Source organism: Zychaea mexicana (assembly GCF_025766255.1).
Source record: "Zychaea mexicana strain RSA 1403 chromosome Unknown BDB00scaffold_154, whole genome shotgun sequence".
Taxonomy (NCBI): Eukaryota; Fungi; Mucoromycota; class Mucoromycetes; order Mucorales; family Lichtheimiaceae; genus Zychaea; species Zychaea mexicana.
In genome coordinates, this window is record NW_026516817.1 from 64,939 (window position 1) to 91,954 (window position 27,016).

The 27,016-nt window shown below is 39.0% G+C and overlaps 6 protein-coding genes across 6 annotated transcripts; 3 read left to right on the forward strand and 3 right to left on the reverse strand.

The window, feature by feature from the left end:
- Window positions 1–239: 239 nt before the first annotated feature.
- BDB00DRAFT_775144 (uncharacterized protein) lies at window positions 240–1,400 on the reverse strand (the record flags this gene model as incomplete). The annotated part of the gene is made up of 5 exons (XM_053120202.1): window positions 240–459; window positions 577–832; window positions 936–1,038; window positions 1,114–1,275; window positions 1,344–1,400. The coding sequence occupies 5 exons, from the start codon at window positions 1,398–1,400 to the stop codon at window positions 240–242; spliced, it is 798 nt and encodes a 265-aa protein (XP_052973350.1).
- Window positions 1,401–10,334: 8,934 nt separating this feature from the next.
- BDB00DRAFT_775142 (uncharacterized protein) lies at window positions 10,335–11,442 on the reverse strand (the record flags this gene model as incomplete). The annotated part of the gene is made up of 3 exons (XM_053120201.1): window positions 10,335–10,758; window positions 10,849–10,994; window positions 11,098–11,442. The coding sequence occupies 3 exons, from the start codon at window positions 11,440–11,442 to the stop codon at window positions 10,335–10,337; spliced, it is 915 nt and encodes a 304-aa protein (XP_052973351.1).
- Window positions 11,443–15,452: 4,010 nt separating this feature from the next.
- Window positions 15,453–16,353, forward strand: BDB00DRAFT_153954 (uncharacterized protein). Its single transcript, XM_053116256.1, has 2 exons — window positions 15,453–16,169; window positions 16,247–16,353. Exon 1 carries the CDS (start codon window positions 15,569–15,571, stop codon window positions 16,055–16,057), a length of 489 nt encoding a protein of 162 aa, XP_052973352.1. The 5' UTR covers window positions 15,453–15,568; the 3' UTR covers window positions 16,058–16,169; window positions 16,247–16,353.
- Window positions 16,252–18,042, forward strand: BDB00DRAFT_153947 (uncharacterized protein). Its single transcript, XM_053116255.1, has 5 exons — window positions 16,252–16,482; window positions 16,566–16,719; window positions 16,798–17,021; window positions 17,116–17,408; window positions 17,479–18,042. The coding sequence occupies exons 1-5, from the start codon at window positions 16,448–16,450 to the stop codon at window positions 17,850–17,852; spliced, it is 1,080 nt and encodes a 359-aa protein (XP_052973353.1). The 5' UTR covers window positions 16,252–16,447; the 3' UTR covers window positions 17,853–18,042.
- A 1,990-nt stretch (window positions 18,043–20,032) lies between these two features.
- Window positions 20,033–20,868, reverse strand: BDB00DRAFT_856329 (uncharacterized protein). Its single transcript, XM_053125779.1, has 2 exons — window positions 20,302–20,868; window positions 20,033–20,225 (listed from the first exon to the last, which is right to left on the reverse strand). Exons 1-2 carry the CDS (start codon window positions 20,537–20,539, stop codon window positions 20,092–20,094), a joined length of 372 nt encoding a protein of 123 aa, XP_052973354.1. The 5' UTR covers window positions 20,540–20,868; the 3' UTR covers window positions 20,033–20,091.
- Window positions 20,869–23,128: 2,260 nt separating this feature from the next.
- Window positions 23,129–24,224, forward strand: BDB00DRAFT_792955 (uncharacterized protein; the record flags this gene model as incomplete). The annotated part of the gene is made up of 6 exons (XM_053121168.1): window positions 23,129–23,162; window positions 23,234–23,391; window positions 23,462–23,503; window positions 23,581–23,816; window positions 23,900–24,053; window positions 24,132–24,224. 6 exons carry the CDS (start codon window positions 23,129–23,131, stop codon window positions 24,222–24,224), a joined length of 717 nt encoding a protein of 238 aa, XP_052973355.1.
- Between the last annotated feature and the right edge of the window lie 2,792 nt (window positions 24,225–27,016).

Consider the following 27,016-nt stretch of genomic DNA (forward strand, 5'->3'; position numbering starts at 1 on the left):
ACCCAATACTTTAGTTACACACATGTTTAATAACAAGTCTCGATTGATTCATGCGACAAGCTTTTTTCATATTAGCAACATCAACAGTTGTCATAACTCTTGCCAAGTCCAAAGAGTTCAATTGATTGTATTGGCTATACAACCGTTTTGCTGGGCAAAAACACGATACGATATATATCTGGGAGATTCTTTTAAATTATGCAGAATTGCTTTTTGTACAGTTGAAGAGAAAATATACACTATTGACGAGGTTGTTGCTGCACCACGGCTTGTCCATATCGGATAATCATATCCTTTGCAGACATATAGGCTCTGACAACCACTGGAGGGACACGGGGATCCCGTGAGACATTGTCCAGTACAACTCGCAGTCTGGTGAAAGCTTGACGGTTGTAAGTCGAAAGATGGTAGCGGAAACGCAAAAACTGGGCATACAAGAAAATGGACATGATTTGGAATCTACATTGAATATATGTTAGATATCGCTCTTCCTCTCTTCCATTTTTTCGAACATCTTCAATTCCCGGGGCTTTCACTATCCTTCGTTCTTTTGCAATCCCATCTTTTGGCTTTTACCTAAACACACCGAGCAACAGACGGCCCATGATACCAACAACTTCGATTTGGGCAACAAAACGCATTGCGGCATCGTAATTCTTATCTGTCCACGACTTGATCCGTTGCTGAGTTTTGGCTTGCCAGGTTACTGGTCCACTGCCGGAAGACGATGACGCGGTCGAAGGTGGTACGGGGAAAACAGTTGGAATAATGTTGGATCGAACGTAGCCAAGTGCGTGGAACGTGGAGAAGGTGGCAAAGGGGACGAGAGTAACTAATGTTAAACTGTGTTTTAGCATAATCGCTATATGATTTCCTTTCCCCGGAAAGAAGTAATTATTCAATAAATCCGCTTTATCCCTGTGCTATATTATTACCTGAAATAGGTTTCGAGAAAAACCAATACAAGGCAAGAAGAAGATACTGAACGTTTTCATCCATAACAAGACGTTGCGCATAGTGAGTGTTGAGTTGTGGTGTCTAAATTGGGAAAAAAATAGTGTTAGTAACGGTACATAGTAACACTCTTACTCCAAATAAATAAGCGTTTCTTACTCCATGGGTTTTATAAATAACAACACCATACGAAATGAGTGCTCCAACGTATGCGATAGTATAGGGTTTGCTTGCTGAACGGAACATCACAACTGACAAAAAGTGCAAAGCCGAGCCAACGAGTGTCAGCACATGGCCAGCAAACCAAGCAAACTGCAAGGTCTGGTTTTTTTTTACATATTTAGCTTGTCTAGAGCAATATAACCGAGTCTGTAAAGAGTATAACTTACCTGTACCAAATTTAAAATGCGGTCCTGTAACGATGACGACGGCGATGGAGTAGGCATTTTTGAGAACCAAGAAGAATAGAGTTTGGAGAGAAAAACCGCGCGTGTCGCTTGTTCGCTTTCTATTTGGTGTCTCGCTTTCTTTATTTTTCTCATGACCTGATTGGTCGCCTATAACTTCCCGCATCATCATCCAGCAAGTGCCACTTATCCCCGACATCTACGGCAATAGTGTCTACTGTGCAACCTTATGTGCTTAAAGGCAATAGTATAGTTGCTCACATCCGATCATGCTTATAGAAAGAAGGAGCGCTTATACGAATCTTCTGCTTTTGTAATTAAATGGTGTGGTAGAGTTAGAAAACAAATTGCATCTAGTGAGAAAAACGTAAGGTGTGTGTGTTGTGTATATTCATCTTTGGTAGTATTTTGTCTATTGAACTCAAATTTCAATGAGCTATTGAGAGTAAGCATGACAGTAAATAATTGGTTTTATACTGTGTTTTTGGTAAGTATAGTAACCGTTAGTTTTTTCTAACATAACCGTAAAAGGAGGTCATCTCCGTTGCTGCTAGATCATCGAAGTCAAGCTACCATAGTGCAGCCCGCTTATAACTTCTGTTCTTTCGATCGTTGATCACAACTATCGAGTTTTCGAACACATACTCTCGACTCTGTCGGTATGCTATTATACATATCCCACTGCTTTTTACAAATTACGAGTTCATTTAGAATGATCTGAGCAGCACTCAATTAAAATAACAGAGTAACACAGAACCAGAAGAAGGTTTGAGAACCTCTTGGTTAAATTCTGCACAGATCAACACTTCAAGGTCAATCCTACCCAATCTTGGCCAAGTCAAATTGGTAAGTGTGCCACCAGGATTTCGGATTTGTGATATTACTCTACAACTTAAGGGCCAATGTCTCAATTGTGGTGCATCACCAAACAACTATAAATAACGGAAGTCAAAGAGTTTAGGATGGGATTACTTTTGAAATGTTCTAGTATGTAAGACATAGACACAAAGCTTGATGAGTTTCTAGCGTCGAGATTTGGACAAGGTTGTACCGAATTTTTTACCAGATTATTGCCCAAAGCTGTTGAGGTCTCAAACCTCTCAGATGGACCTCAAGCTGCTGAAGGTGGCGGGCCCGTTAGACCCCCCTCCCCTTTCTCCTTAAAGGTTCAACAGTACTGTCGATTGAAAAGCTCTACTGAATCCAGGGCAGTCTACTTGCTATTGGAAAGATTCAAAGAGCATAAAATGTCAGATGCTCTCCTGATAGGCCATTTCTCAACAATGGCTTGAAAACCACCTGGGCTTCCTTGACAGTTATTTTTCAAAGACGCAGGACACGGTTGAGTTCTTTGCTTGACAATGTTGTCCTTGCACGGTGTGTATTCCAACCACCAATGCCACTTGAGCTTTAGATCAGGCTCTCCTCTGGTTTAAAGGTTTTAGAGTGCGTGATGACGTCCTGGGTCCTTTAAATAGGGCTTCCTTTGGAGAGAACATAGGGCTCTTGGCCCTACAGGACATTGGAAGTTCGATTACAGACGGAAGGTCAGATCGAGACGGCCAAAAAGTTAGTTGGGGAGATCGTTAATAGTATATCTTTTACTTGAACACTCGTAATATAGATTTGAAATAGTGCCTATATGGAAAATCAAAAGACTACCTGAAAGTACACAAACCGTACCTTCTAGCCACTTTAAACAGAATCCAAAGTTCAAGACCGTAACAAAATACCTCAAAGGTATCAATTGATGACTCTACCTTGTTCGCAAAGTAGGGAAGAATGTCATTTTGCTTTCTCAAGTCCTCGGTTATACGGTACGGTTTTATAGGTTACAAGACTGAATAGTTTGAGATTTTATGAACGACAACCTTCAGGTCCTCTTTGTTGACTGACACGCTCAATTCAGATCTTGTCCACTATTACATACAGCCATCCAAATTCTCAACTTGAGTATTGTTTCAGCCAGATTGATAGGTAGTTATCCCTGTATCGATGTGAGGATTAGAGCATAGAATTTTATTCTAGGGTTCAAAAGCATATATAGCCTAACGTAAAATAACTTTTGAATAGAAATGACTGCGGTTGACCAATTTGTTTGAGCCCAAAACCGTTTGACATGCTGCTAATGACACACAATCAACGGACAATACATACCTAATCATTTAAAAAAAGGTTCTTTGTGAATGGATGTTAAGAAGCTTATGATTTTTAAAGACTCTACTCATCGTCGTCATTATGATAATGTAAGACAAAAACGGCAGCAGCTATGTTTTTTTTTTTCAGGAAAACTCCTAATCGCATTATTGTCCACCATTTATTGTTGTGCCCGTTCGATATATGTACGTTTGACATTTAATATCATGGGAACAATAAAAGTATTACCCAAATCTATAGTATCCCCGTCATTCGCTCTTTTTTCTTTTACCTAACCTGCATATCCATGTGCTTGTCGTTGTACATATTTTACTTAAGATACCACGTTGTGGGTATACTGTATAAGTCTCCACATAACACATCGGAAAGAAAATAAGAAGAACAAAATAGTTTTAATAATAACTCTTTGAAAAGGTAATACACGTAATAGCAAGCTATAGCGTGCGTATACGCACATGAGAGTATTCACATATTATCCAGACGCACTTTAATGGAAAACGTGTTTTGCAAGTGCTATACATGCCTTCAGGAGAACGTAAAAGAATGCGGTACGTACTATACGGTGGCACTTTATAATTCATCCTCTTTCGCAAATTGTATATACTAGCAGCCGCCGTGCCTTTTTGCTTATGTTTGTTTTGTAACTCTATGTCGCTATAATGCAGGAGATTTGAGAATTTCTCGCCGCGAAAGATATACGTGAAAACGGAAAAGATGGAATTTATGGGAATTAATCAAACGTACATGCTGGTGGTATAGTAGCAGCATAGCTTAAAAATATACAGACTCTTCTCCTTTTTTTTGCCTAAGAACATACTATAGAATACCAATTCAAAGTATAAGCAACGATAAATATTCACGCTATGGGTAAATGATGAACAGCAACAGTAGCAGTAGTAGCAACAGTAACAACAACAACAGTGGTATAATACGGGGGTGATGGAGGGGCGTGGAGTGAAGGGAGTTTTCCGATGTTGTGGACGATCTCACTCCTCTTGGTCCTTAATCATACAATCTCCTTGATGGAAAAAGCATGTCCTCACTCTTTCTCGTCCTTTTTCTTTTTCTAGGACTCTCTGTCTTTTCGCCCGCCCCTCGTCCTATGTTATCCCCACAGCATTTACACCCTCAAAAAAAAGGTTTTCTCTTTTATGGCCAATAGACTTTCTTCGTTTTGCCGACAGAAGAGCAACGCAAGCAACAGCCATTCCCTGTTCTCTCTTTCTCTCTCTGTGTGTATTATGTTCTTGCGTGTTTCTTATGTTGCACTTCTCCCATGTAAGCCTCACAGACATTACTCACATGCTCACGCATGAACAACAAAACAGACACGCGCACTTGCATGAGTATGTATGTGCTTTTTACAGTACCAGCAATGTCGAATTAATAGCTCTGCACTGCTACTATTACCACGCAATAAAGCCCCATTGTGGAAGATAAAGAAAAGGAAAAAAAAAGAAGGAGAAGGAGACTTTGTCAAAGATGTCGATGAGCTACATAGAGATTTACATCGTATGTAGACTTTTAACCTAATAGCGGTTCGATTACCATCTGAATGTATACGTAATGCAAGGAGCTTTTACAATTTCCACACATAAAGACATCACATAGACGCAAAAACAAAGAGTAGGAGGATGGGGGCCACTGCCTGCTTTAAAGGATCGAGATGGTGTTGATAATCTCATTATTACCAGCATCTTTGCTATGATCGCTTTCAATAAAGAGACATCTCGATTCATGTAACAGCATCTTTATCATCTCCCTTATATTATTTGAGAAAGATGATGCGGCATATCAGACCCTAGTAGCAGAGATGGTGCCACGCGTTAAAAGCAGCAGTACCTTTATTCTCATCAACATAGAAAATGGCTAGTGCAAATGATAAGCTCATGCATAGAAATTAATTAAAGGAATGTATGAAAGAGAGCATACCAACGGTTTTTGGTAAATGTATTTTATAATAGTGGCGATTTGTTTATTTCACTCTATATAGATCAGATTACCATAGTAGTATTGAGCTCACGGGAGCTCCCGATTACTCTTTGCTAATTGCACGAAATTATGCCTAGTAGATCTACGTACTACTTTGACTACTGCTATTGCTACGCACGACATTTTAATATGTCATTGTAGACGTACGGTATCATCTCCAGAGACCTTGTCATGTCCAAGATACATAATATATCATGTACTTAGTAATAGATCAATCTGTATTAACCCTCCACCACCATTGTTCTCCTCACTTGGCTGAGCAGATGGATTCATTGTGAGACAATGACTTCAGGTAAATTGATAAAACTTATTATTGAACGAAGATACGATACGGAAACAAAATATACACATCAATGTGATAAGGATCGCTACCACAAATTTTTTTTGAAATTAGCAACGTTCAAAATGAGGAGAGCATATATCACGTCTAGTTACTTTGGTAATTCCCCAAACTTTATGTTTACAAAATAGCCCACAGGTCCTACGTAGTAATGGCAGTAGTGGCAGCCCTTTGTTTCTTTTTTTTTGTGTTTGTTCCTTTACAAGCAAATACAGTATCTATATATCCCTAGATAGGACAAAAAGGATAATATCTATCCGTAGTATTGGCTGTAATGCTCACTCTCTCTCTCACACTCTCTCTCTCCTTGTTCTTCTCCCCAACTCCTGCCTCCCAGTAAATTCCAAGCTTAACATGGACAAACTATTTGACAGATAAGATATTTTTGGGGTATTAAAGTTCTGCGCAGGGGACACGCACCATAGAACCTAGATTTATCTTTTATAAGATTTAGCTTTCAGGTACATTTTGTTGTTCATATGCCATTGTAAAATAAAAGAAACAAGAAATACGTGCGGAATATTTATACTGTTAACAATGATGCGATTACCTTATCTATGGGAACAATAAGATGATTGTAGTAAGATCTCGTTTACTGCTATGTATATGAAAACCGCTATGAGATAATGCTGGTTGAACTTTGATCACTTTATTGCAATAGATGCGGAAGATGGTCAGTGCATCTTTCGTTCTTTTGTTAAAAAAAAGCTTCGAGAATACCTTTTTGAGCGTATCTATTGTTGTTGCTATTGAAAATTACTATCAAATACTTGGAGCTCCGTAAGCTCGTTACTTTCGTTTCTCGTCGACAACTTAAAACCCTTGTACCTTTTGTGAGAATTGCGTGATTTAATTAAGGACTGAGTAAGCAATAGATCAGCTACACGCGGTATAGTAGATCTAGCAAGTCATTGTTTGCTAATATAATAGTAAGGAACATTGAGATATCATATGTATGTTGCTTATGTCTGCCATGCACTCGTCGTCCTGCTGTACAGTATCCTTCTATACGCATTCTTTCTGGTTGGTTGCCTTAGTATGTGCGGTTGCATATAAATGCATACTATACACAGCTATTCATATTAAAAGTGCGGTCGAGCAGCAACTGTTGTTCTGTGTGTAGTAGGTAGTGATTTTGTTAAAAGTGAAAAAAAGGAAAGTCGTGCATGTGTATCACTATGGTAAAGGCACCTTCACAGTTGTAGTGTAGGAGTGTTTAAGCTTCTGAACCTCTTTAAGGAAAGACATGGATGGACAGAAAACATATTAAAAGAAGAATTTGTTGGATTATCTCAAGGAGACATGCTTTCAGGAGGCAAGCCGAATTGCAGCTAGAAAGAAGGCCCCCCCCCCACCCCAGCCTCCTTCTTCACTCAAAGTATACCCACGTAAAGGCAACATGAGAAAAAGAGAACTGAGCAACACTGTACAGTAGAACGGAGTGTGAGGGGAGGGAAAGAAAGACGATCAACACGCATTACGTTCATCGGCTCACATCAATTGGGCGATGTGGATCAGTCTCTCTCTCTCTCTCTGTGTGCGTCTTCTAATCACATCATTTTTTCTTGTCCCTACTGTCGGCTTTTCCCCTCCCCTCCTCTCTCTCCCTTCGTTCTTCTGCTGTCAGTGGAAGAAGAGAAGGTGGTGTCAGTTGAAGTATAAATCTTTCTACTATGTCTTTTTTTGCTTTTCCTCCTTAATTGATAATTGTCGGCTTCAACGATCCGGTCTGGGCCGGAGGAATAGCCTTTTATCCTTTACACTATCAGTCTGTACTCCTGCAACATTTGCCGTCTCTCTCGCTCTCTCTCGCTCACTTTCTCTATTTGGTACACTGCTACTTTATTATCGACTTATAAAGCAAGCGTTTCTTTTCTCCCTCTTTTGTCTCACGTACACCATCCACTCACGCTACATATTCTCTTTTTCCAGATACTTTTGGGAGAAGCAGACAAAGGGGTTCATGGCGAAAAAGAGAAGAGAGCAGTGCCTTTTTGCTAGGGCCCATCTCTTCCTTATTATCACAGTAGCACATACATCGATCAGCGAATTACTTATCCTATTATTAGTGACCCATTGATGATGCGTCTCGACCAGCATTATGCATTTTTAATTAATATACTTGGCATCGACGACATCATCATTACGCTAGCTCTATACCATGCGGCCGATCACGCCAACCACCGGTAAAATAAAATAAAAAGAATTATTTACGTTCCATCTGTTGCCAAATTTGAATTTATACAACGTTTTTTATTCAAACATTGTTAAAGGAAGAAAACGGGCGCCCCACACGACGACGGTAGGAACATATTTCGTGTAGTCATGGGAGCTATCCCAAAATGCTTGTGTATCATAGCGATAAATTTGCTAATACCACCCACCGTCTTGGGGGGTTGTGGGAAGGGAAGAAAGGGTTGGGGGGAGGTGGAGAAAGAGTGCCTTGAGGACGCTTCTCAATGATCCTATCACGAGTCGTACTTGGTGTTTGTTCATCAGATGAAGGACCCGATTTTGTGTAGATAACGGAAAAGTATAGAAAGAAGGTTTCAGGTGTGTGTGTGTGTGTGTGTGTGTGTTGTTCATCCACTAAAAAAAGAGCAGAGGTTCCAATGCACGCTTAATTCAAAAACTCGTGTAGTTTTCTTTTGACGATTGGAACAAGAAAAGTATACAACACAGAGGCAACGGGCTGCTCGATGAAAAAGTTAGCAGCAAGCACACAGCAGTCTCAGTAGCCGTTAAAGTATAATAGCACAATAGCAAGACAGAGTGCTTGTACACACATTTGCATAACATCACCACCATCATAGACGATCTTCACTGTCGGCTTTATCCCCTTAATTGACAAGCACCTGCTAATCCCATATTTTCCGGTCGGGATAGGGATAAGGCATAGTTCTGGGTCACACAACAACAGTACGCAGCAGAGAGAGTGTTATGTGAGCAACAGTAAACTGAAAAAAGTCATATGATTTTGCATTGCAGCAATAAGGTCCGGGATCACAGACGCGAGTTTCTCCTCCCTTGTCTCCTGGTTTATAGCAGCAGCAGCAGCATCAGTAGTAGTAGTAGTAGTAGTAGTAGAGATGCTGCCCCTCCCTCTTCTTCTCTACATGCGGTCCTCGCCCCCCAAGAATTTTTCACGCAGATAGAAGAGAAGACACCCCTTGAGCCTTTTTCCTAAGTAAAAGAATTGTTGGCCTCAAGAACGAGGGCTCAGCATCATGCCCGTCATGTTGATGTAAGAATGATGATGAATGTACTACAAGAGTTGTTGCACAATTTAATAACCATTAAAAGATGCATGTAATTGTAACCTCTATGGGAGAGAAAGATGCGGTAGCGCAATGCTGATAGTATCAATGAAATGAAGCAAGTCGAGTGATGTAGGATGGGTTTCGTAACAGGCCATTGCCTAGCAATTCATTCTTTCCAAATATGGAATTGGTCATGTACATACTTTACGCTAGTGGGAAATGAGCCGTGCGTTGCAGGTGCCAGCAAGTGTAGCAGCGGCAAGTCTCTCTATCTAGGCTTATTCGATCTGGGCTGCGCACGGTCTCGGTGATTCTGATCGTTCTTGTGTTCCATTGAGGCACAGATAACAACTGTTATGTCACAATCGAGATAAACCAGACAATAGACGAATTTTGTATTACAAGAAGATGAGATATTTCCAGCAATGTATATTATTATTATTAGGATTATTATTATTATTATTAGAGAGAAGATGTGGAGATATAAAGGGAGAGAAGCAAAAAAATGTATATGGAAAGAGGATGGTCAACAAAGTGTACCGTGATGAAAGATGGATGATAAATACTACTACTTTTTTTTGTAATTTTGTTTTGGGAGCGGGTTGGTGGAGTGTCACTTGTGTGTCTGCTTTGAAATGAACTAGAGCAAAAAAAGCATATACATAATAGTAGGATCTGGAGGGACGTACGATACGAGAGGGAGAATAGAATCTATTTTGTTGTCGAACGACCCTTTTACAAAGTATGTGAGTGTGTGTAATGTGGTTGTAGTGACTAGGGCATAATGAGCATAAAATGAAAGAGAGGATGTGTATAAGCCAATTGAGTGAAGAGAGAGAGAGAGAGAGAGAGTATAATTGGGTGCATCACGGACCAGGCGATGGCATGAATAATCAAGATATATACAAACATGCAAAGAGAAAAGAGATGAAACGAATAATAAAAAAACGATGGGCGCATGTGCACACGCACGCACATGGGCAAAAACACGCACAGAAAAGCACATATTAATGCATAGTCAAGTATGCAGAAATAGTAGTAGAGAAAGAGAAGAAACAGGTATTAAAGCGGCACGCCGCTTGCAAGAAAAGATGATAGGATGAAATAGAAAAGATAAGATAGTATAGTAATATGAGGTGTGTGCGTTGGAAAGAAGGAAGAAGTATGGCAAGCGAGGAGATTAAAAGGGGATAGCAAAGAGGTAGAGAGCACAAGTCCGGACTTTTACTTGATCTTGATCGAGTAAGCAGCTGCAGATGTGTTGTTTCGCGTGGTTGCATGCGCGTAAGGGTGGTAATGATGAGGATGATAGTCGGGAGTCGAGGGTGTCATGGCGCACGAAGCAGGACGCTCTGCAGCTGGATGATGGAATGTAAATGCAGATGCTGGTGCAGACCATCTGTGCTGCTGCTGCAGGTGCAGGTGCTGGTGCTGGTGGTATGGATGCTGTCTCGTATCCGACATGTAAACTCGCTGTTGCTGCTGTTGCTGTTGCTGTGCCGAAGGTCTATAGACAATAGGTGCAACCAATGGCGGAGAAACGCGGTATTGCGAACAGTGATCGGTCGGAGTGGCAGGAGGACTTGGCGACCTGTCGGCTTCGGAATCCTCGCTCGTTGCCGGGGAAGGCGGAGATTTGGTGGAGGCACTAGATACAAGTAAATAGATGATGACACGGTGAGTGGAACCTGGATAGGGTAGTAGTAGTAGTAGTAGCAGCTTATGCCAGAATACATACTTTACTGGCTTCCAGCTGGGGTCATGGCAGCGCTGATGACGAGACAAGGTGGTCTTGCGTGTGAAAGATTTGCCACAGTCGGGAAAGTCGCATACATAGGGGCGCTTTCCAGTGTGGGTGCGTCTGTGTCTCGCTAAGGATGAGGACTAGAATAAGGGTGTCGTGTTAGCCGAGAATGTTATTACAAACAGATGCGAGAGAGTGTAATAAGGTCGTGTACATGTGGGAGAGCATTAAGCGGGTACATACGTCACTGAAGGATTTGCCGCAAGCGTCGTACTCGCACACGTGAGGACGTTCGCCAGTGTGTGTGCGGAAGTGTACGGTGAGTGCGCTGCGTTGTATAAACTGTTTACCGCAGCCGTCCCATTCACAGTGGTAGGGACGTTCGCCGGTGTGGATCCTTCGATGTCTCGAAAGATCGGAGCGTCGCGAGAAGCGTTTGCCGCAATCATCCCAGGAGCAGACGTACTGCTTGTCGTGGGGACTGTTGTTCTGCGCGTCGAAGGAGGAGGTAGTAGTAGTAGTGGTAGTGGTCGTTGCAAGGTGGGCGCCTTCGAGGTCTTGGGCGTTGAGTAGATTGCGAATATCCATCGGTTGAACGAATAAAATAAAAGAAGAAGCTGGAAAATTTGCAGCACAAGTGGGACAATGATTGTCGCTCCGTTTATATAATCGCGAGCCAACTGAGGAGGAGGGGGGGGGGGTGAAATATGAGTGAGAGAGGACAACCACGGGTGCAGTAAAAGTAATATTTTAGGTTTCCTAGGCAGGTGGCACAAACAGTTTTAGAATGACACACGCTCGTACACACGCTTGCCTAAATTCTGACAAGCTCTGCTCTGCTCTGCTCTGCTTCAACTACCCCCATTCATCCAAGCCCACCCCCCAAGAGAACGGCCCCCCTTTACCCATCCACCCACCCACTCACTCCCCCCCCCGAACGAACAGAGAGAGGTTCCCTACATACTGCACATCTTCATGATTCTTATAATCCCTTGTTTTTTCTTTTTCTTTGCTCCTGCTTTCTTCCTGCCTCCCCTTGCCATAGCCCCGTCCTGCCCAACCACCCCCGGCCAAGTCTGTTTGTTCCTCGAGCCGACCTACAGCAGCAAGGGAAGGGGTGGACCACCGTATCTAGCAGTAACTGAGAAATAGGAAAGGCGAATTGCAGTTCAGATAAGGAGCTTATTTTCACTATTTTTTTTTTAAAAAAATGCACGTAAAAACAAAAGTTAAGCTACCCCAGTTTTCTCTCTTTCTCGAGCGCAGCGATCGTCCATCGTTTGCCAATGCGCTGCTACTAAATTAGTGGTCGGCCATCGTGAAAGGCATGGAACACTTGTCTTTGGGTCGCCTTGTTCGCACCTATCCTCTCTCTCTCTCTTTCTATCTATCTATCACTGATGCCGTTGCCATCACTACGACCACGCGCAGTATCCATGGTTGCAAGAAGACCGGTGCCCTGACCACCATGGAGAACGAGGGCACTCACATGAGACGAAGATGATTGACATTGGTAAAAGATCAACAGCTTCATATCACACCATGGCAATGCTAAGAACCTCCAAGAAATGTAGTGTATGTTGTTCAAATACGCATACGCATATGCCATCGCATAGGTCGGAAAGCTTGTCGGGATATACAATGCAGCTGGTTACCCACACGAAAACCAAAAACTGATTGTTTTCCACAGTTTTAAATCGCCACGTTTTTCTGCTGACTGTGAATCTTATATCGCGTGTAGTTGTATACAGAGTGTGGGTGTCCTGTCGTACGACAGTGCGGGCTTTGTAGTAAAATAGACGTCAGCTGTATAACTGCGTCTGGCGGTTCGACAAGATTTCGTATAAGGTAGGTTGGGCAATCGTTCGAGTACCTATCGGAAGCCAGGGCACGAGCCACTAAATAAATGAGCATTTAGCACACCCACCATGTCATAAGAATCCAATGCCGCAGCGCTAGCATGCAACTCTATCTAGAGGTGCCTGCAGTTTATTTGTGAGGCACTTGTAGCAGCAGTTAGCTAAAGGTCATGTCTACTAACTAGTGTGGTCATTAACCTGGCAGCAGCGACCGGGTAATATGCTTACTCTCTCTCTCGCTACAACCTCGATCGTCTGCTGGAAGAAAGAAGAATTTTGGTGGAACGTTCATGGGTCTCTTCAGCCAACAGATAACATGTGCGACCGAATTGATCTCGTGCAACATTGAACAACATTAGGATATCTGCCCGATAAGTATTCGTTGGCGTCATACGTGCGCCGACGCTATGACAAACCCCAACTCTAGTTGATCTTCGATGCACACGTCCATGCTTTTTTTAGACATTATGTTGCTTGCTTCACAGCGTACAAGCTTCCCATGCTATACGCTTTTGCGCAGTGGTCGTCCCATAAGGTGGGGTATAAGCTTTTTTTTGCAACACACACACACCTCCTTCCTTTATAGCCTATCAAATTATATATATTTTTTAAAAGAAGCGGTTATAAAACTGGTATGTGCCAGGGCCACAATAATCAATCCAAAATCGCCGACTCAATAGTGGACCCTTGCCTTGGCCAGACTTTGACTTTTAAAGTGGGTTGGCCAAAAGGAAGACAAGACATTCTCTCTTGATCCTTGTGAGCGCCGAAAGAAAAAAAGAAAATTAAACATTACGTGTCATAGGGTCAAATTGAACTCCAAACCCCGCTTATATTACGTGATTCTTTGGATGATGTGCTGCTGTTATACATACATGGAGAGAGAGAGAGAGAGAGGACGAGAAAGACAGTGGGTAGTAGCTCTGGACAACAGCTAACCGGTAATCTCAATCAATATGGGTTCTAATACTTAAATTTAGAAACGCTCCCCCTTAATTTCTTTCATATTATATGGGACCTAAACCCATAAGCACATACAATATCCTACCCCGTGCTTCATGCAGAGAAATGGAACACGCATGCAACAATCTTATAACACACAGACATTTTTCGTTATTGCCCGCGCAACGTGTCACAGGATCAGCTCCGAAAAGACACTCTGTGTTTACTAAATGCACGACTTTGTATCTTGGCTGGGCCTGTCTTTGTCCCTCTCTCTCGCTCTCTCTGGCTTAAATTCATCGAATACAATGATATGTTTTTTGGGGGGAGGGGAGGGTAGTCGATAATTAACCGATCGACCTTTTGCTGTTAGATAGATGAGAAAAAACACAGCATTCGTAGTTCTTTCATGTGGTAAGAAAGCTGGATGGCGCCAAAAAGACGTGCTATGTTTCTTCTGTTCTCGCATGTCCGGGTTCCTATTTGCCATGCTGATGATGGGGTGTGTGCACCACGCATGAACATCTTGAGAATGGGAAAAACAAAAAAAAATATGTGCAGAAGCGATAGAACCAAGGCCATGAGGGTCAAACACATGCGATCTAGCCATCTGCTCAAGGGGATAAACTGGCGAGTGAGTAGCACGTAGTAGTTGGCTGAGTACATCATGTATACTACATGCAAAAATATGAAGCAGTGTTTCATTACACAAAACATCCCTGCAGCTTAAACCACCTGCTTCACTTGTGGTTATAGAAGCTGGAGGAAGAGTCCGTCATACCATACTGCTTCTTTCATTTGATTTATTAGCAATCCCGCCGTCTCAACTTTTTCAAGTCATCGGGTCCTTGTAAATAAGGGAAATCCCTTCCCATCCTTCTTCCTACTATGTACCTCCTCGCCTTGCTTTTCGGATATCCCTTGAACCATATATGCAGGTAGATCACACAGTATGTATGTATGTTATATGAGAAGCAAAAGTAGTCTTATATGTATGGTGAGCATGGAATGAAGCGTGATGATAAAAGCAAGGTTTCTAGGGCCCTCTTTACCCTTCTCTCGGAGCATCACTTGTTTAAGGGTTAGTTAAAAAATGGTCGACCCCGAAGAACGCTGATCCAAAGGTTTGTATCTCCTGACCGCAGCTGAAATGATGAACCATTGCAATGATGCATTGAGAGTAGTAATATTTCTTTGTTTGAGCGAGCTACTACTAGTCTGCAGAAGAGAGAGAGAGAGAGAGCCGTGGGTAAAATGGTGTAACTGGATTTGTTCCTGAATGTTTCATCTATCTCCCAAGCTACTACATACTCCGTGACTGGAAAACCATATAAATGCCACTTATTACAAACAAAAAGCGTCATAACATGCATTTGAGTTGATAGGATGTTCAATATAAATATGAGATAAGGCTCATTTTAATTAATAAAAAAAAAAGAATTTGACAAACAAACAAAGAAATCAGCATCACAGTTACAGCGTTGGAAATTAAATTTAGCGATACAAAATATAAACGGGCCATGATTTTGAAAATGGGCCCTTTTTCCAAATTGAGCTACTTAAACGAAATTGAGCCATCCCAAACCAATTTAAGCTATTCACTCAAAAGTGACATGGCTACGAATTCAAGCCAAGAAAACTTCAAACACAAATATATTTATGCATACGGTGTAAAATATAATATCCAGGCAGAATAATTTTTATATAATTTTTACTGCTAGCATGAGAAGCGTCAGCTAGAATTACCCTCCGTGGCGAGCATTACAGTCAGCGATAGAGGCTTGCGGTTTAGTGTTTTTTAGTCGAACCGCAAAACCGCAAACCGCATAGGTTCGGATGTTGAATGATCAAAATTAAATTGTCTCAGCCCACGGTTGATAAACTAATAGCCTTATTTTACACCCTTCATCTCGATGCTTCCAATCAACGACATCACTCTAATTCCTTTCTACTCCTATGCACTTTCGATTATCTCGAAGGCGGAGTACAACAGGGACGAATACGAAAAACGTTTTCTGGAAACAGACGAACATGTGGTGCGATTCCTTGAAAATTGCGCGGAGGAAGATATGGAGCGTGCGCTCATTAACGAAATTGCTCGCTTGAGATCTCTTCGCCCTGACGTCGAACCCGGATTGAGCAACAGCTCCATCCGTGTCCCTGAGGTTGACGCAGGAGACAATCTTGCCGAACCGAACACGGCAGTGAAAGCTGAACTGGCAGCAATGGAGAGCGAGCTGCTTGAGCATTGGAAGACCCGTCGTGCTGAAATAGCTCGAAAGCACGGGTATGAAGTGAAGTCCTTGGCTCCTGCGAAGCTACCATTTCTTCGCAAGAATACCGGAAAGGTTACCGGCTTTAATGTCTTCCAAAAAGAACTCTACTGCGAACAAGGTTGCTAGTATTTCAATGAATTTGTCGTTCAATTATTCGAATATAGCTAATTGACACCTATGAAATATTACTAGATCGTAAGCGATACAAAGAGGATCGTACCCAAATGGGTAACATCAGGTTGGTTATATTAGAATTAACTGTAACATCTGGTATCCAGCTCTGATTATATCGACCTTAACCAACTATTGGATTAGGAACTTGAAAACAACCTTGAAAAAAAGCCAACACCAAAAACCAGTCCAAAATCCAGATCCCCAACTTTAAAAACTAAACTCACGGCAGACGAAAAAACGAAACTTAAAGCCATTTTCGAAGATCTAGATCCAAAAAACTTTTGGTATCTAAAATCAACAATCTCTGAACCAAATCAAAAAGCCAAGTCTGTGGAAGAGCGTATGATAAAATTTGCTCTTAATTGTAATTACTATCAGTAAGATGTGGTTTGATTTTATATATTGATTATGGTAGCGCTTTGTACGTAAATTCATTTGTTATTTCTTTGACTTTTGGTAGTCCAAGTCAACAACTTATACTCGATCTTACTGATTCCAACTGGGACGACATATTCACCAAGGCAGAAAGAAAAGAAATCGAAGATGCTGGATGCAAACTATTAAGACCAGTGGATGTGTCATTGACTCGACTACTAGGTGAATTATATAAAAAGGTAAATAGAACTAAAAGATGGGTTATAAACTTCAAGGCTATTTCCCTTATGATTCTCCTCAATACCTTCATATCATAGAAAACAGCAAAAGAAGCATTTAATTTTGCACGTACAATCGAACTTGATCCTGAAGATGAGCCTATTCTCGCATGGTTATCGACATCCGTCCAAAACACTGCTCTTCTTTATCTCAAGAAAAATAATTTCAATATCCAAAATTACCTCGAATCGGATAAGATGTATTATCTCTGGAGTTTCTTGAATAAGATCTATGATGCATCGGACGACATTGCTGCCCTTGGGTAAGTAATAACACTATATTTTTCATGTATAAGTTCCATATTTATCTATCATGTAAAGCTTACGAAATCAATGTGTTGGATTATGGTGTTGTAGGAAGGAGAAACACAGTACTGCAAGTGCATCAGCAACAAACCAAAAACGAAAATTGTCGGCAGTAGACCCCGTGGAAAATTTAAAAATGGGAAGAAGAACTGATACAACCTATATTGGAGGAAACGGTGTTGAACTAGGTTGCTTGGAAATTGGTAGAACAAACGATCAAACTAAAGAGTTTATCGATGGTTCAATTAAGATGCCTATGGTAATGAGAGACATGCTGTTGAAATTGGTCGAAGAAAACCCAGCTCTTGTCAATCAACTTCATATTTTAGGATATCTCATCATGGGTAAGTTACGATTAATAAATGCTATTTTTTTGGTATGATATTAACTACATGTCCCTCTGTACTACTTCAGGTGACAAAGTTAGCTTAATGGATATGGATATCCCTGATGGATACGTGACAAGAATTCGTCGTACGAAACAAGTAGCATATCCTGACAGTAGCAAGAATTTCATAGTGCGTATTGGCCCATTATTAGAGCTGGCAGCCATTGGAAAAGAAATTGTCGAAGATACCTATAAAAATTTCAGTAACAATATGATTCCGTTGTCGGCAGCTGCAGATGAACAAGAAAAACTGGTCATCCACCTCGTCTATCTGGATTATCATCATTCGCATTATCATCATCAGAATCATCAACATCATCATCGTCAAACAAACGCCAAAACACTGGTAGCGCGACATCCAGCTCATAGTCTCACCTTTGAATATACCTTTATATCATAGTCTTATCAATTTTTTAATAATATAATGTAAAAAGTAGCAGTTTACGAAAAACAACGTTTATTCCTTCCCCCTTTATCTGTATATTATTTCATGTATCTTTTGTTGATACATGTATATCCAATTATCAAAAAAAATATGATGGGAGAATGATAAAAGAAATAACTGTACAAAATAGAAATTTTTTATGGAGAGAAATTGGTTGCATATATATGATATAGTAAATATATAAATGTGAAGGAAGGGAAAAAAAAGTAAAAGAATTTTTATAATCTATGTGCGTTGGAAGAAATAGGCTCACAAGAATGATAAATTGTTAACTTGTAGGAACCGGATATACAGGTTTTGTTTCTTTAATTTGAGAATCAGTCAGATGAATTATATACAAATACTGTAAACGTGAGGAATGATGATAACAAAGTTGATTTTTATGTACCACATATTAGATAAAGAATAGTGAGTACGAACTTCGTTGGACAAGATGATTCACTACTTGTAATATTAAAATAATCCGAAGGGTCCCTATTCTTTTTTTTTTAGTTACAAATGTTGGTAACAAAGGAGGCATCTTTTGAATTGCAATCCATTGGCATTGTTTTTTTTTTGATCTAATAACTGTCCATTCATGTTTCTCGACTAAAGTATTCTTCAATGGTTGGGGTTGACCTTTCCGTTGGATACTGAGACACGGAATTATGTATCGCCAAGTCATCATTGTCATATTCTTTCACAATATGCCTAACTTCATCAAAGAAACTTTTTCGTTGAGGTTTGGCACCAATATCTAAAAGTATAGTATTATCACTATCACTATCGTTATCATTATCAGGAAACTTGACCCACCATTGGAAAAAAAAAGGGCCCTTGATCGTATATACATGCTCCTCGTTCAGATATCCAGGATTCACGAAGAATTTGATTATCAAAAAAATTATTACTTTCAGCTCACATCGGTCCTTCTTTGTTCACGCTTGAATTCGTAGCCATGCCACATTTGAGTGAATAGCTTAAATTGGTTTGGGATGGCTCAATTTCGTTTAAGTAGCTCAATTTGGAAAAAGGGCCCGTTTTCAAAATCATGGCCCGTTTATATTTTGTATCGCTAAATTTAATTTCCAACACTGTAAAAGGAAAGAGGGGAGAGCGAGCCAGATATCCAAGGAGGACGAGTATGACGCTGAGGAGATGCATAAACCAAGTGGATAGAGTGGGATTTACAATGAGAGTAAGCTCCTCTCCACCTCTGTTCTATGCGTCGTGCAGTTAGTTTTCGTGTGGCCTCCGACCGCATCGATTGTATCTTTTGCGAAACGTATAGCTTTTTACTGTAACAAACAGGCTGAGTTGAGCACAACCACATGGCAATAGGATCCCGACCTATTCAATACGTAATGGGGGGAGCGAAAGGGCGAAAGGAATGAGCGGACTGTGTAATGTTCGAAAATAAGGTTAGACGGTGTGTGGTTCGTTGTTGTTCCTGTAGAACCATTAAGCATGAATCGACTGACTTTTTTTTTTCAGGGTTTTCGTTTTTGGAATGGGTAGATCGTTTGTATTGGCAAAAACAAATATTCAAGTAAGGACCGTGCACACCCTGTCATCTGAGCCTCATCTATGTCTTTTGTAATCTCTCAATATAATATCTGGAAGCAGCAGTATTAGATGTTACCTAATGGTTGGCGCTTCCCCATCTTGGCGTGACACGAGTTTCATGTGAACGACGATGCGCCATGGCAAAGAGAAAGAACTACTACTACTACTACTACTACTACTACTAAGCTTTCTGGCAGTCTCGATTTTGTTTGCGGTTCTTGATGAACTCATGCGCATATCTGTTCTTCTATGGTTCAATCGTTCAATGGTTCGCAGTGGACTGAAGGCTTTCCTTTTTGCATGGGTTTGTCACGATTGCCTCTAAATGGCGCCAGAGAGTTAGGGATTGTGGCAAGTCGTGAAGGATATATTTCGATTTGAGATGCTGTACTGGTTGATCATGTTTGTACTTTTAAGCTAAGCAATGGAGACTTGCGCTCTTTCTGAACATATACACCAGAGGCTATATCCATTAACTGAGATGCGTCGTTGCTCATGGAATAGATGACTCCTTAGTCCGATTCCAACTCTTGTTCATTCTACGATGTAATGATATGACACTTGTCAAAGCACTAACCTAATAGTGTGTTTCTGAATCCAGCAGTATTTGGATTTATTCCAACTATTCTGATCCCATGGGTTGGGATGGTCAGTACATCGGGTTTGTGGGCGAACGTTTCCCTCGGGAAGATCGGGTTTCAGATGTCACATGCACAGCAGCAACAGCAACAGTGGCAGCATCAATCAGATTGAAGGTATTACAGTACGGAGAAAGAAACGCCACTACAGTAGAGCTGTTAGATGGGAAGAAGAATGCTGTAGATGATTTATGCCTCGGTTATTGTAATATAAAATATACAGGCGAGCAACCCAGTGCGTGACACGCGTAAACAAACACGCCTTCTCGTCGTATCACCGAAACCACCCACTCCCCCCTTATCACAGTGAGAGTGGCTCGGTGCCACTGGACACCACTGTTGTGCATTGTGTTGCCAGATGGGTCCCAGCGCTCTCACATGGTTGTCATCCATCCGAGAACGTAACGTTTCAGAAGAACAATGGAATGAGAGAGAAACAAAAAGGCAAGAAATTACCATTGAAACAATTGTATTAAGTCATGAGGAAAGTTTAGCCGCTATGAGGAAGGAGGCGCGTGTTGTGCGGTCCAGTGAGAAGAAAACACAGTATCATCCTCATCATCGACATAACAATTTGGGGGTGGGGATGGGGGATGAAGAGCCGTTAGCTATTGGTGGCTGATGGCCGTGTTATTGGGTTTGGTGGGATGCCCGTATCATCGCGCCTTAACAATTTGTGTCACAGCAACCGAGCTCGATAAGTGGGGCAATTACGATGACAGTTCACTTTGTGGTTTGTGCACTCATGAACCAAGCCGGTGGCAAGAGAGAAAGAGAGAGAGAGAGAGCGCAGGTACGACTACAACAACGACTAAAGTGGGCATCAGCTAAAGGGGCCATTTTTTGCAAAAATCAAATCGACTTTAAACCCCGCGTCAGGTGATCAATAAGAGGGGATTCTTCCTCTTGTTGAATGTCTTGAACTTCGATCTCTTGTTGTTCGCGTTCTGCTCTTTCGCATTCTGCTTTTTCGCGTTCAAGTCTCAATCTTTTTCCTTGTTCGTAGTTGGCTTTACCAACTTTAGCTCTTCTTTTGGTTCCTGCCATTTAAATGCGTATTTAATTATGAAGTTGGTGAAAGATGACGTGAAAAAGATTTGCGATTCAAAATAGATGATGGGGAAATGGTGTACAAAAATTGTTCATTTCCTAGCTAAAAGTACTAAAAATAGTAGACTTCGAAACGTCATAGCTCAGCAACAAGTGAGCGCATTGAAAAAAAATTTAGTACGTTGTGTTCCTCTCCTCTAAAGCTATCGATTCTGCTATCTTTTGTGGCAATTAAGCATGCAGAGATAACTCTATGAAGGCTGGAAATCGGGTCTTAAATTGGCCCCTTTAGCTGACGCCCACTTTAGTCTGCAGAAGAGAGAGAGAGAGAGCCGTGGGTAAAATGGTGTAACTGGATTTGTTCCTGAATGTTTCATCTATCTCCCAAGCTACTACATACTCCGTGACTGGAAAACCATATAAATGCCACTTATTACAAACAAAAAGCATCATAACATGCATTTGAGTTGATAGGATGTTCAATATAAATCTGAGATAAGGCTCATTTTAATTAATAAAAAAAAAGAATTTGACAAACAAACAAAGAAATCAGCATCACAGTTACAGCGTTGGAAATTAAATTTAGCGATACAAAATAAAAACAGGCCATGATAACGAAAATGGGCCCTTTTTCCAAATTGAGCTACTTAAACGAAATTGAGCCATCCCAAACCAATTTAAGCTATTCACTCAAAAGTGACATGGCTACGAATTCAAGCCAAGAAAACTTCAAACACAAATATATTTATGCATACGGTGTAAAATATAATATCCAGGCAGAATAATTTTTATATAATTTTTACTGCTAGCATGATGAGAAGCGTTATCACCACTAAGAATAATATTACTAACAGTACCGACGTGAGAATTGTACTTTTTCAAAACCATATGGAATAGAACAGTACTGCAGAAATCAATTACAAGAAAAAAAAACGAAAAATAGTCTGTAGTAAATAAATCAAAGCTGAATGATCAGTATATCAAGCTAATATTTAAAGAGTCTTGACTATCTGTGGGATCAGATGAAAGTTAAATGATGCAGAAAAAGTAGCAGTAACAAAGGATATGGTTATTGAGAAAAAATGGTAGAATGTAGCAGATACAGATAGTGAAATGACATGTATAATTAAAAAAAGGCAATAATGACACCATCAGTTGTACTCATCAAAAACCATCATCTATAAAGTAATAGCGCCATCCGATCATTTGTTTGGCAATATAAGAATGAAAAGGATCAATACATGAGATAAGAGATCTAAAGGAGTTCAGCCTTCAAATGTTTTATCAACTAACATAAAAAACATTTCAAAAGATGGTTAGACCTTGTAAAATTATTGCAAAAGTATACTGAAGAAAAGAAAGGTTTTTTTTACATACCATGTTGTATAGACTTTAACAACACCCAATACTTCGATTTAAGAAAAAACAGAAAAGGGTACTTGTTCGCTTGCATGTTTTAGATATTCTTTGATGCCATCACCTCTTGATTATAACCTACGTGTTGAAAACTGGGCTATGCAAACAACAAAGCTATCATAATATTTTTCGATGTAATGAAGACACTTTACCTTTAAGTCATACGCTTCAATTACCATCTTCCATATTGAGAGTCTTGTACTTCCTTTCTTCTACAGGTTCAACTTAATTATAAAAAAAACTTTAAAGCAGAAACATAAAAGAAACTTCGCAATGCACCTCTGATGTTCGGCAGGGATATTACCCACTCGATACCCCAAAAGTACATTACTTGCAGCGGTATTACCCACTGCTATGATAACCAGAAGAAAAAAAAAGAACTATGAGGATAACTTGGGGAAAAAAATCTGTAATAACCGAATCTAAAAATCACGTCACACTCTTTCGTTTCTGTGACGGCAACCACCAGCATTTTTTTTTGCGCTTTAATATAAATCTAAGTTTAGAACGCCCGCCAAAGCCAAGCATATAATCTTACTCTTCACTCCTTTGAAACCTGTAGCCAGAACAGTTGCCATAGCAATGGCAGGAAACATCGCAACAACTTTAACAAAGAGTAAGTAGTGTTAATAAATTACACATCCACATTCTACTGACGAGAACCATAATAAAATAACTTATGTATAGAATTCATCGAGTATTTTGACCAGGAGACCGAAGCTCCAAGTCTTGCCCATTTTTATTGTTATGACAATGAAGCCTTCATAAAAGGTACCCCCAACACTGAATACAAGGCAACCTGGTCAAATCGGTTTAAAAAAGCAGTCCAAGAAAGAAATATTGTGGTAAACAACACAGCTTCTATAATAATAATCGTGACATGAAAAAGATCGACAAGTTACTTTATTGAAATAGGATTATAGACAAGACAAACCTAACTGGGAAGAAATACAACAGGTTGGTTACATTAGAATTAACTGTAACATCTGGTATCCAGCTCTAATTATATCGACCTTAACCAACTATTGGATTAGGAACTTGAAAACAACCTTGAAAACAAGCCAACACCAAAAACCAGTCCAAAATCCAGATCCCCAACTTTAAAAACTAAACTCATGGCAGACGAAAAAACGAAACTTAAAGCCATTTTCGAAGATCTAGATCCAAAAAACTTTTGGTATCTAAAATCAACAATTTCTGAACCAAATCAAAAAGCCAAGTCTGTGGAAGAGCGTATGATAAAATTTGCTCTTAATTGTAATTACTATCAGTAAGATGTAGTTTGATTTTATATATTGATTATGGTAGTGCTATGTACATAAATTCATTTGTTATTTCTTTGACTTTTGGTAGTCCAAGTCAACAACTTATACTCGATCTTACTGATTCCAACTGGGACGACATATTCACCAAGGCAGAAAGAAAAGAAATCGAAGATGCTGGATGCAAACTATTAAGACCAGTGGATGTGTCATTGACTCGACTACTAGGTGAATTATATAAAAAGGTAAATAGAACAAAAAGATGGGTTATAAACTTCAAGGCTATTTCCCTTATAATTTTCCTCAATACCTTCATATCATAGAAAACAGCAAAAGAAGCATTTAATTTTGCACGTACAATCGAACTTGATCCTGAAGATGAGCCTATTCTCGCATGGTTATCGACATCCATCTAAAACACTGCTCTTCTTTATCTCAAGAAAAATAATTTCAAAATCCAAAATTAACTCGAATCGGATAAGATGTATTATCTCTGGAGTTTCTTAAATAAGATTTATGATGCATCGGACGACTTTGTTGCCCTTGGGTAAGTAATAGCACTATATTTTTCATGTATAAGTTCCATATTTATCTATCATGTAAAGCTTACGAAATCAATGTGTTGGATTATGGTGTTGTAGGAAGCAGGATGTGCAGTACCAAATTGGCTATAAATTTACAATAGTTTTCGATAAATCTAATAAATTGCTTGCTGCCATATTAAATTATATCATCTATTTTGATATTTTATCAATTTTATGACATCATGTGACCAAAATCATGCATTCAATGATTATAAAAATTAAAAAATCCATAATATAATAAAAGAACGACCTAATGGATACAACAAACTATACACTACTGATTACAAATGAAGTAAACTCAATTATTGCAAATTATTGGCAATTCCTAGAATGGAATTGGCCTACTGTACATAATAAATATAAACATAGAACTGATTTGAGACATATTAAATTCATAGATAAAATTAAGGATGAATTGTTACGTAAATTAGGTTATATTGCTGTATTTTATTTTCTAGTATTTTTATATACAAACAAGGAATATCCCAGACCTTACTTTGAAATTGAAAAAGGATTGTTTTTATTATATCATTTAGTCTCTGGAGTATGTGGTGAAAAATTCGAAAAATACTTACCACATAGCACATTTCATACATTTTATAAAAAGTTTTGGATGGATGAGGACAACTACAAACGAATCAACAAAATAGTAAATGATTCAATGAATAACATGTTTTCATCTAACAAATTACGTATTCTATCTGCTAGAAAGCATAATCCCGACTTATTTAAACATGTAACACTTGTATTGGATGGCCATGATTCAAGAATTAACTATGTAGATACTGAAATTGACCACTTTCAAAGAATGTATTCTTATAAATTTAAGAAGAATGGAATACGTACCCAATTTATTAGTGATATGAATGATATGATTATTTATACTTCTAAAAGTGACTTTTGTTCTGATAGCTCAGATGGTAGCATGTTTTTAAATATGAAATTATTTAAATATATGCATGAGAATGACATAATGGCAGTTGATGGTGGATATACTTTATTTATCACGCAATTTACAGAGCTTGCTAATGAAAAAGGATATAACTTTAGCCATGATAATTTTGTATACCCTATACGTAAAAATGTAAATGAGCCCTTAACAATTACTGAAGATCATTTTAATAAGACATTTGGAAGTTTTAGGACAAAAGTTGAGAATCAATTTTCAGAAATTGGGAATAAATTCTGCCGATTCAATAATAACAAGTCAGTTGTTAAAATGGATAACATAAAATACTATAATCTGCAATTTTGTGTAGCTTGTTTATTAAAAAATACTACAAAATTTGTAGTAATGTTCAATATTCCTATTTTACCACACCATAAACTATGGCACAGTAATGATTTCGATTTTCCAGTAGAGCATAAACTAATTGATATAGTGGTTAGCAATGATAAACAAAATAAAGATAAACTAGATAAAATGATCAGATTACAAAATGACCTGCTTAATATGGCTATATCAAATGAAGAAATGATTGTTGATAATGAATCTGATAATAATTCAAATTAGAGTAATAGTGATAATGATGATGTTCCAAGATTTAATGAGCGTAGTAAAAAAAGAAAGCGAAATAAAGGGAAACAACAAGCAATGGCATCATATGAAATAGAAGAGATTATTAGGTATAAAACTGAAAATGGTACATATTTATTTGAAGTAAAATGGGTTGGATATAGTGCTGATGATAACAGTTGGTTATCAATTGATAAATTTAATCAAAAGGGTTTATTGAAGGAATATATCAATAAGCATAATCTTGGTATATTATAAAATTGCATACTCTAGGTAATATTCAATATATTCTTTTTCATTAAATATCTTTTTAATTATATTCATAAATAAAATTGGATCCACTATTTTAAATAAATTCTTATAATGATTAAATTTAATTAGCTTATATGCAATATATATAGGATCATATATGATATTTCTAATTTTTGACTTGTAAATTTTAATATGCTTCTTTACAATATAATGCTCACCATCATAAATTTTATTACTTTTATGTACTAAATACTTTTTTGATGAACATATTCTAATAATAAATATTTTGCTATAAATTCAGTAATACTTACAATATTTTCTTCAACTGGTATATAACATAATGTGGATAAATACTTTGAATTCATACCTAGCATTCCTTTTTTACCAATTATTTTTATATATACACAAAATTCAATTTTTTGTACAATTTGGATTTTTACAGCCAATAGATTTCTTACAGCCAATAGTATTATCTAATATCTAATTGGAGTTGGATGTCCCTAGAAGGAGAAACACAGTACTGCAAGTGCATCAGCAACAAACCAAAAACGAAAATTGTCGGCAGTAGACCCCGTGGAAAATTTAAAAATGGGAAGAAGAACTGATACAACCTATATTGGAGGAAACGGTGTTGAACTAGGTTGCTTGGAAATTGGTAGAACAAACGATCAAACTAAGAGTTTATCGATGGTTCAATTAAGATGCCTATGGTAATGAGAGACATGCTGTTGAAATTGGTCGAGAAACCCAGCTCTTGTCAATCAACTTCATATTTTAGGATATCTCATCATGGGTAAGTTACGATTAATAAATGCTATTTTTTGGTATGATATTAACTACATGTCCCTCTGTACTA

Coding starts and splice junctions, on each gene's coding strand:
- BDB00DRAFT_153954 (XM_053116256.1), top strand. CDS start 15,569: ATGCTTCCAATCAACGACATCACTCTAATTCCTTTCTACTCCTATGCA.
- BDB00DRAFT_153947 (XM_053116255.1), top strand. CDS start 16,448: ATGATAAAATTTGCTCTTAATTGTAATTACTATCA. Junction 16,720..16,797: donor TAGGTGAATTATATAAAAAG/GTAAATAGAACT, acceptor TTCATATCATAG/AAAACAGCAAAAGAAGCATT. Junction 17,409..17,478: donor TTTAGGATATCTCATCATGG/GTAAGTTACGAT, acceptor GTACTACTTCAG/GTGACAAAGTTAGCTTAATG.
- BDB00DRAFT_856329 (XM_053125779.1), bottom strand. CDS start 20,539: ATGGTAATTTCTTGCCTTTTTGTTTCTCTCTCATTCCATTGTTCTTCT. Junction 20,226..20,301: donor ACGCACTGGGTTGCTCGCCT/GTATATTTTATA, acceptor GCTCTACTGTAG/TGGCGTTTCTTTCTCCGTAC.